The sequence below is a fragment of the Pipistrellus kuhlii genome, unplaced genomic scaffold, assembly GCF_014108245.1.
Source record: "Pipistrellus kuhlii isolate mPipKuh1 unplaced genomic scaffold, mPipKuh1.p scaffold_m20_p_13, whole genome shotgun sequence".
Taxonomy (NCBI): Eukaryota; Metazoa; Chordata; class Mammalia; order Chiroptera; family Vespertilionidae; genus Pipistrellus; species Pipistrellus kuhlii.
Window position 1 is genome coordinate 4299000 of NW_023425438.1, and position 12628 is coordinate 4311627.

A 12628-nucleotide genomic window follows, 5' to 3' on the forward strand; every position below is an offset into this window, starting at 1 on the left:
CTCAAACATCATCAGAACAAATGTTATTCCTGAAAACGCTAGTTACACTTACCAGCTTGTGCTGCTGCTGAACTAATTAAAACAGGTGTTGGAGCCATTAATCTAACTGGAGCTCCAAGGCCAGTTCTCGCTCCAGGGCCAACCACTAAGGCACCAGTCTGATCATAATAGGCAGTTGGAGCTAGTACTTGATAGCCTAAACAATATTAAAATAAATGTTTAATGAAAACATTTATTGTAGAAAACATGCATAGTTATTTTCCCCTGAATGTTTTTATCAAGCAAAAAACATAGCTATTGTATACTTATTTACATAAAACACTTAGTTACTATATGAAAAACATATCTGAGAAGGTATTACTAAATGTGTGAAAATGTAGTAGAGCATAGGTTAAGTTTTAAACATTTGTACGCCAAAACCGTCTATAGACGCAAGCGGCGGACCTTTTTAAATTAAATATATCATGGCAGTTAACTGGTTAACAAAAATGTCTTTCACTTGTGGATCACAAAATGATAAAGTATTTTCCTTTATAAAAAATTACCAAGTGTTGATAATAAAAAATATTCCTATTTAGTCATTTCTGAGAGGAGGACTAAGAAAAAGATTAAGAAAAAAAGGTATAACACAATATAGAAATGTTTATTACACATTAGCTAAGTTCTAAACCAAATGCCTCAAATAACAGCATTCCCTTAGATTTTCATTTGTAAGCATCTCTTTAAAAACTTAAATCATGATATAAATAGATACCTTAAAATCGTAAGGTAACAATCTATTTGCAAAGATTCTCAAGCTAAAATTTGAGTAAAAATCATGCAGGCATTAGTTTTTTTCATAGGCCTGAACACAAGGCAGGTGACAATTTGCATTATTCCAAACTATAGGAGAGTGAAGTTTACCTCTTAGCAGTCTTTCTCAGTGGGGATTCCTCATCTGAACCACAGAATAGAAAATAACTATTTTGCCAATTCTCCCAAGGATGATACATAACAAGTATCACTGTAGATGCACAGGAGAGAAGTTAACTACAAATAGTGGATACTTTAAGTCAATAGGGCTTAGTTTACTCCCAGAATTCAAGAGAAAGGCTGCCTCATACAGTAACAGGGACTCAAGCTCAATAGTGAAAAAGTACACTTGAAAAAAGGTACTACCAACCTTCAATATTTTTAAGTTTAAACACTAAGACAACTACTTTCACGTGTAAAGGTTGTTTATAATTAAAGTAATTTTGACTGTTTTACAATTATGGTTTTTATTATAATAAATATAAATTAGGACTACTCAAAGGAAGAGATGCAAAGGGCAAAAATCTAGGAGGGAACGCAGAGCTTCCAAGCACTTTCCTTATGAATGAACTCATGAAATGATAAATTTGAGAAGATTATTAGATCACCAACAGAAGAGTTCCAATAGGATGTACAACTCTAACGTTTAGGAAAGTTAAAAATCTGGATGTTGCCAACATAAAGATAATATTTAAAGCTATAAGATAAGATGAAATCAAGAAAATAAAAAAGGGATCTATGGATTGAGGGTACTTCACATTAAGAGGAGAAACTAGGAAAGAGACTGAGAAGGAATAGCCAGTAAGGAAGAAAAACAATTTAAATAATGTGGTTTCTTGAAGGCCAAATAAAAAAAGAATTTCAATGAAGATTGATTGATCAACAATGTCAAATGCTGCTAAAAAGCCATGAGCTGAAAACTGAGCAATGGAATTAGCAACCTGGAAGTCACCTGGTAAGGGACAAAAGCCAAACTGCTAAGTTTAGTAAAGAACGAAACTGAAGACACAAAAACAAGTACAGACAATGCTTTTTGAGGAATTTTGCTGTAAAAAAGGGGGTATTGAGAGTAACTTTTTTCTTAACCAGAAAATGTACTTTACTAGCAGAATGTAACTTATTGTGAAATAAAACACAAAATAGTCAAAAAAGGTACAGTGTTAATAACTGTAACACAAAAAAGTACAACCACTATCCAAGTCAGGAAATAGAAACTGCCCAGGAACCCACCTCTCCTATGTCCTTGGCTCAACCACGGTCTTCTTTTTCCCTTAAAGAGTTCCCTTAAAGTCTTACTGTTTATAACAATCTCTTGGCTTAGATTATTTAAAAGTTTTTATGTATAATTCATCCAAGTGGTTGCATACAGATGTTCCTAGTTTCCATTTTCATTATTATATAGCCCCTCACTGGATGGACACCAAAATGCATTTATTCAGTCATCATTTACACTGTTCCCAGTCTGGGGCTACTATCAACTGTGCTGCCATAAACATTTCTGTACATGTATCCTTAAGCTATGTATACATATTTCTCTAACATATAGTAGGTGACACCCTGAGTCATAGAGTATGTACATTATTTTCAACTTTGGTAAATAATGCCAAGCCACTTCCAAAGTGGTTGCGCAATTTTACACTGTTACCACCTTGGTATTAATTCCCACTACTCCATGATTTTAATAACACTTCACGCTGTCAGGCTTTTTAAATGTGGCCAATCTGGGGACTCGGCTGCGATAGGCTTCACAGATACCACCCTCTGTGGGTTCTACCGAGAGACCCTGTCTTCTTTTCTTATCCGCGGACTTCACCACCCTGAACTCTCCAAGGGTCTGTCCTTTCCCAGTCATGTGCCAGACTTGGCACAGACTCTGACCATGGCAGCCCTCTTCAAGTAGAAACCGTGGATGATGTAATAAAGGAAAAGAATTAAGAGTTATGAGAGAGCTATAAACAGAGATGAAGTAGCATTAGAAAAACAAGAAAAACAGGTGAAATCAGAAATCAAGAAAATGGCCAAGATTGGTAATAAAGAAGTTTTCAGTTTTAGCAAAAAAGCCTGCACAACTATGGAAACAGAAAACACGAACTTTTGCTGTTAAGTTCAAAAGTCATTTCTACATCCACACAAACAAAAGTGATAAAATTCCCAGATGAAGATGGGTGAGCAATGTCTGCTATAGCAAAGACAAGGTAGGCAGATGACAAGATGAATCCACAAAAGACATGACAAACAATGCAGAATTTCTAGTAGGAAAATATGGAAATAACTGAAGAAATGATTGATGACACACCTGAGGACATCTTTGATGGCTCTGCTGATGAAGAAGAAAACCAAGATACTATGAATCAAGTTCTTGATGAAATTGGAATAGAAATTTCTGGAAATATGGCCAAAGCTGTCAGTTGCCTAAAGCTGACCATCTTACTCTACTTCAAAGGCTACAATCTCCAATGAAGAAATTAACTCAAAGCTTTAGGAATGCATTAGTTAAAAAAGCCATAACATTTTATTCATAATTATTTAGTTATAAATAAGGCATATTGCCAATTTCTTTTACAAAACATTTATTTTGCAAAAACGAAGATCACTGGGTGAACAGGTGTTTCCTAACTAACTGGTTTTATTTCTCGAAGGACTGCCCTGAGAATTCTGGGCTATTTTCAGCTGGAAAAATGCTACAGTTTATGCCATAGAGAAAAAATGGCACTGGCTGCATAGAGTCGTCCCGATACACCAAGGTTCTGGGTTCAATCCCTGGTCAGGGCACATACAAGAATCAATTGATGGATGTATAAATAAGTGGAAAAACAAACCAGTGTTTCTCTCTCTCCCCCTGCTCCTCTCTTTCTCTATAATCAAGTGTGTGTGTATGTGTATGGGGGGGGGGGGGGAGGTGGGGGGCTATGTTGAGAATTCTAATACATATTTTCTATCGCTGTCATTCAATCTCATAAATAGTATTAATTTCAACTTTTGGCATCTGAATTATAAATAATTTATTGCAAGGTAGGCAAGAGTTTTCTTGATTATTCACTCTTCAGTGTGACAGTCCACATTTAATATTTTAAATCTATTCAAATAGCCAGTTGCAGGTTCGATCTCTGTTGGGGAGTATAGAGAAGGCAGCCAATAGATATTTTTCTCTCTAAAAATCAATTATAAAATAATATCTATTAAAATTTCTACAATTAACCAATTATATACCTGGCATGCCAGTAGCAAGACCCTGACCAAAAGCCAAAGTTGGATTTGTTGCTGCAAGTGATTCTGCTTGTTGCCCTTGCTGGCCCTGATTGGGAGTAAGAGGGCGCTGACCTGTTCCAGCACGAAGAACCTACAAAGGACAAATGATTTCCTTAAAAACGAAATTATAAAGTAACAGATACATAAATTTATCTTGGACAACTTTGTATATATCATAAATAGCCTTTGAATACTCTTCGAACATATTTATATGCAATGAAATGTCAATTTAGCATGAAATACAAAATACTTAGCATTAATAACACAATCATTGACTCTTGACAACTAGAACAATAAATTAAGCAACATGGATGTTCTAGAAAAATTACTTTTAGTATTTATGCTCTGACAAAATCTTAGATGAAGACAAGAAGGTTTAACTTATGTTTTATTTGTCTTTAAGGCTGAACACTGAAACATAGGAAGCTTAAGGAAATAAAGTATCATTATTCATTTAGTCTGTTAGAGATTGTAGTTGAATGAAAACTTCTAATTGAACAATTGTTTTTAGAATTCAGAAGCTGCTTTTTAGGATAAAACCTTGGGGTGAACAAAAGAACACAAGATTATATCAAAACAAAGTGAAAACTCTTAGGGCTGGTCAAATTTTACTACTTTGCAATATGTAGTTGTTTTAGTGATTAAACACAAGCACAATACACATTAATTTCATAAAGATGAATATTTAATTGAGGATAAGGGGATTCATTCATTGTAAGACCATCCTATAAGTAAGCATCACACATGGGTGCATTATTCAGGTAGTGTGCCTAAAAAGAAAAAAATTTAGGTTAAAAAATAATTTTTATATGTTTTTGTATCTATAAGGACTGAACCAAAAAACAGCTTCAACAAAACATCAATATATAGTATTAAACTGTGTTAAAGAAAATTTAGAATAAAATTTAACTGGCAAATAAATAACACTATATTTGTCATCAAACTGTTGCGTTGCTATAAATATGTTGAATTTGACAACCAGATATCTGGAATTTATCAATAGTTTTACATTTACCAAAATAGTTCTAGGAAAGTGCTTGAAATTAAAAAAAAAAAAAAATCTTTGTGACAAACATTTTGTTTGAAGAAGGTAAATCTAACCTTTAGTGAAAATATTTCATCTTTTCGTGCTTAAAAATATGAAGTACCCAGTAATCTTCTTTTCTGGTCAGAACTATATTAAGTTAATACTTAAAATAGTAATTTAAATATCCAGAAGAAAACTGAAAAAAATTGAAGTGACAATTACTTTGATAGAAACATTATTAGCACATTTTAGGAACTGAAAAGAAAATTTAATATTGCTAGAGGTTTCAACAGAAATGTAAAATTGAAATACAAGCAAATCTTTAAATTCATAGACTACGGATTAGAAAAAAATCATGTAATCGAGCCTTGTGCACTAACTACACAGGTATGGACAAAAGTAGGTTTAGTTTTTTGTATGGAAAAAGACATGCAGGTTATGATTATTAAAATAGCTTTATTAACTAAAAAGAATGTCACAATGGCGCAGTAAACCTACTTCTGGCAATCAGATATATGCATCTCACATATTGAAAAAAATAAAGAGGAAAGACACATTTTGAACACACAGAGCTCAGACAATTTCAGACCTTTCAGATATTAACAGAATGAAGGCAGGCCTATACCTGTTGCTGTCCAGGCTGAGCTTGAGATGCGGCTTGCTGATTTGCTGTGTTGTTGGCCGCAGCTGCAGCTTGTTGCTGAAATAAATTGGCTGGATAAACCCCCCATGGAACACCGTAATACTGAGGTGGAACCACTGCTGGACCTAAACCCCACATCCCCGACACACACACAAAAAGAAAAAAGGAGGGGGGAAAAGTCACTACACTTAATAGATAAATGAGGTCAGTCATCACTAAAACATAAATCCTCTATCCACTTATACCTACTATACCCTTTTATTTTTGCTTATTCTATTAGGGAGAAAGTCTCATTGAAACATTAATTATTATGAGAGAGAGTGTATATTCAAGAGCAACAACAGTGGCCCTAATGGAGAAATGTGAAACTAAACTTAAGAGGACCAATGAATTAACAGGACAGTTAACTATTCAACATTCACCGAATGCCAGTTTATGGGTTTGATACTGACAAACAAGTTAATTAGAAAACATTATTCACCAAAGAATTATAAGACCCTCTATCCTCTATTCATTACTTCTCTTAAAAATATTTTCTGACTATTGAAAAGAATTTTGAAAATAAGCTAGACATTCATCTTCTGATTTGCAATCTATAATATAAAACTAAGGAACATTCTGGTACCAAGCTTGCCACAATTATACTTGCATAGCAAACCTTGAATTTTAAAATATTTTTAATATTTAAGGTAGACTTAGTCACAAGGCAACTGAAAATCACACAAAAACATCAGTGTTTATGTGGTTAGGAAAGTGGGACTAGTGAGTCAAGGCAAGAAAAAACTAGTTAATATGAGCACAGAAGAACACAAATACAAGAAAGCAAACTAAGAAAAATAGAATTCTTACTCTTTTATTTAATTCAAGATATGTTTGATCCCTAGAAAGTAAACAGCATCATGTACAATAAGCCCATCATTAAATTAATAAACAAGGTGTCATGATTCCTAAGAAACATGTCCTAATATTTCACTGAAATGGAATTTAGTATATCTGATTTGTAGATTTTAAAGAGTCAGAAGACTACCAAGAACCTCTGCTCAAAACAGTACATATTATAGTAGCCATTAACAGCTGTTAATAGCTTGTAGCTATTTAATAATTAAAAGTTGGATAGCCTAAACTGAGATGTGTTGTTAAGTATAAATATACACAGATTCTGAAGAGCTGGCATAAAAAAAGGGGAAAATATCTATTAATAATTTAAAAAATATTGATTGTAGATTGAAAATATTTTATATATGTTGGAATAAATCAAACATTGAAATTAATTTCATCTTTTCTAACTTCTGTAAAGTGGCTATAAGAAAATTTTTTATTACGTTATCTGGCTCACATTATATTTCTGCTGGTCAGCACTAGAAAGCTGAAGTCCAGAATGCCTAGCATGCACATCTCAAAACTAATGACCTCTTAAAGTTGCTTCTTTCAGTTTCATAGATTAATGATTTCTGCATGAATGATATACTAGCACTTTACAGACTAACATCCAGTTAAATGGCACCAAAAAAACTCACATGCAGCTATAGACCAAAAACGACTGAGTGTGATAGATTAGTTTCAGTCAGTAAAGTAAGAAATTAAACAATATAAAATTAACTTTTTTTTTTTTCCACTTCTTAAACTCCTGAATAAAAAAGGTCCCAAACTCCTCGGCAAAGACTGTTCTTATTCCAATGAACACACTTCTGTGGATGACATCACCCTGTGCCTTCCTTGGTAACCAACATAAACCATGCCTAAGACAAACTCATTTCAGTCTTTGTAATCAAGTCAACCTAAAACACACCCCCTCACCCCTTGCCAAAAATTCCTATATACCAGCAAATTATTGTACTTTGCTGAGGGAGAGTGTGCCTGACAAGCACACAATTCTTCCTTACTTAAATGAATAAATAGAGCTTCAGTTTCTAAAAAAAATCCTCCCCAGTTTTATTGTGATATAATTGACATATAACACTATATAGTTTTGGTGTCTATTTCAGTTGAGTGATGGTTTCAAGGTTTGACAGTTTTTTAAGAAGTTCTTTCTAACTCCAGCCCATCTTTTGTCCCTCAGCTTACTTGCAAATTTCAGTATTGCTAAACTTTACTTTTACATACTCGTAACTTAAGAATGCAGAAGCAGCCGAAACCGGTTTGGCTCAGTGGTAGAGCGTCGGTCTGCGGTCTGCGGACTGAAAGGTCCCAGGTTAGATTCCCGTCAGGGGCATGCACGTTGGTTGTGGGCACATCCCCGGTGGGGGGTGTGCAAGAGGCAGCTGGTCGATGTTTCTCTCTCATTGATGTTTCTAGCTCTCTATCTCTCTCCCTTCCTCTCTGTAAAAAAATCAATAAAATATATTAAAAAAAAAAAAAAAAAAAGAATACAGAAGCACTTTAACGTATACTTTCCCTGACCTGGATATTTACATCACTAACCTATTTTATTTTTTGAAAATTAACTTTATTTTACATAGTCTCTGTGGGTAATGAATGGGATTGGTCACAAGAACGAAGATTTGTTTGGCAATATAAGATTTCTGAAACTAAAAAACTAAAAGGTAAACCAATTATGTATAGGAGGAAAGTTTTCAGGCTTATGTTTCTTCTGTAGCATTACAGTTAAAAAATAAATCTGGACCTAGCTGGCGTGGTTCAGTGGATAGAGCATTGACCTGCGGACTGTAGGGTTTCGGGTTCAATTCCAGTCAAAGGCACATGCCTGGGTTGTGGGCTCAATCCCCAGTGGGGTGTGTACAGGAGGCAGCCAATCAAACACATCATTGATATTTCTATCTCCCTCTTCCTTCCTTTCTGAAATCAATAGAAATAAATTAAAAAATAAAATAAAATAAAAAATTCTGGAAATTTCAGCTCATGCTGTATGTTTCAGTTGTTCCTAGGAACTTCAAATTGCCCAAAATAAAGCTTATACCAAGATTAAAACTAAATACATAATAAGCAACAAGGATGAACAATAAGTTACCTGCTAATGTTGCCGCTGCAGCCAATCCTGCTGCGGTATATGGGTCAGTCCCTGCAGGAGCAGCACTAATAATGTATGGATTTGGCACAAATGCAGCTGGAGCAAGGCCTGCTGAGAATACACCAGCTGTATTTAAAAGGGGGAGAAATAATGAATGAAAATGTAAAGTATGATTTTCGTCATTAGGTAAAAGCATTTCTACTCTAAATTTGGGATGGAGGAGGATGTACTTTACAGTTTAAATTCTTGGGCATTTAATAATATATTTAAAGGTTCTTCATTTCTAAAATAGAGATTCTGATGGTCAAAGTTTTCACTTTTCCAACCAGAAAATAAATCAAAGTTAGCCAAAATAAGATAGGCATAAAAATGGTTACATGTGATAAAATGACATAAAACTATACATGCACATATATTATGTCATATTCCTGGTTTTGGCACTGTACTATAATTATGTAAAGTATAGCTGGGGAACCTTTAAAAAAAAACCAGCACAGACAACACATACTTGAACTCTAGTAGTAACAAATGTGTCATTTTAATAATTCACATTAAAGACTAAAGGTTGGTGTGGCTCAGTGGTTGAGTGCTGACCTATGAACCAGAGGTCTTAGTTCCTAACATGAAGGTCAGGGCATATGCCTGGGTTGTGAGCTCAGTCCCCAATGTGGGGCATGCAGGAGGTAGCCAATCAATAATTCTCTCTCATCACTGATGTCTCTCTGTTCCCCACCCCCCCTTTTTTTCCCTCTCTGAGGAAAAAAAAAAAAAGACTAAAGGTCCAAAACCTTAATGAAGGAATAAAACATTTTAAAATTTTTTCTTTGGATTTCTTTTTTTTAGACCGCTTTAAAAAGAAACATTCTGTCCTAGCTCGTTTGGCTAGTGGATAGAGCACTGGCCTGCGAACTGAAGGGTCCCGGGTGCAACTCCAGAAAAGGGCATATAGCCTTGATCCCCAATGTGGGGTGTACAGGAAGCAGCCAATCAATGATTCTCATCATTGATGTTTTTCTCTCCCTCTTCTTTCCTCTCTGAAATCAATAAAAAATATTTTTATAAAAATAAAAATTCTGACTTAATAATGGATACAAATAATTTCACTGGAATTTCCAAGTGTTTGACTCTCTCAACTGCACATTGTGAAATAAAATTATTTGCTGACATTTTTCGCTGAATTAGATTTTTATATAACCAAGGATACACACAATAATTAGAAAGAGTTCTTCCCTAGTAAATCTTTACTCCTGCCATGTAATCTATTAATCTTTGATGATCTCAATGAGATGTTTAAAGGAATAATGAAATAACACTCTGTAAAAGGAAAAACATCCAAATGCTTTAACACAGGATTGAGTCTAATCAAAATGGTAACTTATAAAAACTCACCTATATGTGGCTGCTGAGCTGCGGCTAATGCATATTGCTGCTGTTGAGCTGCAGTTAACTGCTGAACTGTTAATGCATTAGTCCTTTGAAAGAGCTATTTGGGGAAATATTTAATACAAAAATTAGTCTCAAAATTACATTTCTATTTAGAAAACTGTGAATAGACTATTTTACACACTTAGTTAAAAAACTTTCTCAACTACAAAAACATTTATTCAATAAAACATGAAGTGTTCAATTGCACCCCTATTATTCATGTTAACGCCTCATAGCACTTCAGGCTACACACCAATACATATGTAAGAGGAGCGTCTTTAAAGGAGGAGCATGCTTACCTGCTGCTGGGAATTGTAGTCAAAAAGGCCTACAGTAGCTCCTGAAGAGTCCATTGGTACCTGATTACCAGGATAGTCAAACTGTAAAGAATCCAGACCAACTTGTTCCATGGCATCCAGATTCTGAGTTTCAGGATTTGAAAATTCTTCAACAAGTGGTTTATTAGCTGTAGAATTAGGAAGAGGGCCCAATCCTTCTGGGGAATTAGTATTGGGGCCCAGGCGCTCAACTACTTCAGTTGGAGAGGCTTGACGACTCCCAGGAGTACGACTATACAAGAAAACGGAAAGGCATTATAAGTAAAAGTAACAAGTAACTCAAAAATTGAAATAGGAAAGCAAAATCATAAAAAACACATGGTTGTAAAGTAGAGAGGGCAGATTAGACATCCCAGGTGACTAACCATTTCACTTTAAAATATTATTTGTCTGTTTAAACTAAATTCTTCTTTAAAACTAACATGGTCTTATCTTTAAAAATTATTAATGAATTTTCTTTCCAATTTAAATAGCATAAAGATATCACTCAATTTTATAGATAAGAAAACTGGCCAATACCACAACTTAGATTACCTAAAATATTTTTCTCAAATCATAGACAAAATGAATAGTAGGTATAAAGAGCCAACTGGAAATGGCAAATATGGGAAAGCTCAAAACCAAAACACCTACTATACTCCTGTCTACCAGCAGCACAGAATTTTGTTGTAATATTCTGCTAAATATTTCAGAAATAACTGGCTAACGGGATCACTATCGTCTTCAATACTTAAGGGCGTAAAAGTAGAATACAGCAGAAAAAGGCAGTTGAACTAAGACCAATGGCAGACTCCTGACTCTGAATATGATTTTAAGCAAATCATTTCATCTTCCAGGCCTCAGATTCTTTACTGAAGAAACTAAAAAAGACCTGTGGTTCCAAGTAAAAGAAACAAACCAAAAACTATTTCTAAACCTCTCCCCCTCCACCCTCTGACAGCTCCCCAATTTGGCATAATCTTTATGACACCAAATTGCTCCAGTTTAATTAAGTCATCAGAAAGAAATGAAAATGTGTAACACTGATCAAAACTGTTTTTCTACAGACTAGCCTCCTTAACTTTCCCCAAGAAATTGGACTAAACTTTAAGCAGACTCTTTTATAAAAACAACATCTTTCATCATCTAAACTTTCTTTTTACTTCCAGATAAAATGAATCCTCATTTATAGTCCGTTTTTTTCTACAGTAATATTTTTTAAAATTTATCTTTATTGTTGAAAGTATTACAGATTTCCCCTTTCTTTCCCCACTGACCCCCTCCACCCCCCAGCAGTTCCCTCCTGGCCCCCTCACCACACTATTGTATGTGTCCATGTGTTATGCATATTAAGTTCTTTGGTTAATGGTTATGCATATATGCACATAAGTTCTTTGGTTAATCCCTAACCCCCCATCTTCCCTCTGAAATACTTGAAATAAGAACCTTTCCCCGTACAAGAAATAAGTTTGTTTTGAGGAACAATGAGTTCATAGTATATTCATATATGTGCTTAAATGGCAATAATTATTTTACCTGGCTTTCAATGCCAGTTTTTACACTTATGTAACTGTCCCCAACCATCAGGTACTTTACATTGGGATAAATTTGCTAACACATACAGAACATTTAATAAAGCAATTACTGAATTATAAGAATGATTTCCCAGATATTTAGGTGAACTTACATTTTATTTAAAGATCAACCATTGTCATATAATATTAAAAGAAATTTCAAACTCCTTTCCCCTTTAAGCATACCTAACTTTTCATGTGACTATTCCATATGTTTATTAATCATTCAGAATATATGGAGGAGGGGAGCGAGACTGAAAGGATGTTCTTTAAAACCAGCCAATTAAAAAATAAAAAGACAGTCTGCTAGAGGTTTTCCCCCCACTCATTTCAGTTCTATTCCGATAATGTAAATATTGAGGATTTATCAGTTAATGTACATATTAATGACATACAGCACAGTGACCATATGGTCACAGCTATTAGTTTAAAATGCTTTTACACTGTCAGGTACAATACTGTGTCAAAAAATAATTCCCAAACAATTTAAATACATACTCCAAACTCAATAGAAAATTAAAATGCTAATAAATGTAAAGTTCATATTAATATGGAAAAGTATAACCTCTTATACGAAACAACTCTAATTTAGCAAAAAGTGCAGGATACAATAGGAAAAAAGTCATGTGCTGT

At 34.3% G+C, this 12628-nt stretch overlaps 1 protein-coding gene and 1 pseudogene across 24 annotated transcripts in view; one reads left to right on the top strand and one right to left on the bottom strand.

Moving 5' to 3' along the window:
• Positions 1-12628, bottom strand: part of PUM2 (pumilio RNA binding family member 2) — a 67866-nt gene that overhangs the window by 27812 nt on the left and 27426 nt on the right. For all 24 annotated transcript variants that reach the window (XM_036434680.2, XM_036434677.2, XM_036434671.2 and 21 more), the window contains 6 exons: positions 10404-10674; positions 10069-10162; positions 8680-8805; positions 5694-5836; positions 4003-4132; positions 53-196 (listed from right to left, as the gene is read on the bottom strand). In XM_036434680.2, coding sequence (XP_036290573.1) covers positions 53-196; positions 4003-4132; positions 5694-5836; positions 8680-8805; positions 10069-10162; positions 10404-10674 — 908 coding nt within the window. The remainder of the gene's footprint in view (positions 1-52; positions 197-4002; positions 4133-5693; positions 5837-8679; positions 8806-10068; positions 10163-10403; positions 10675-12628) is intronic.
• LOC118717712 lies at positions 1720-3274 on the top strand (annotated as a pseudogene).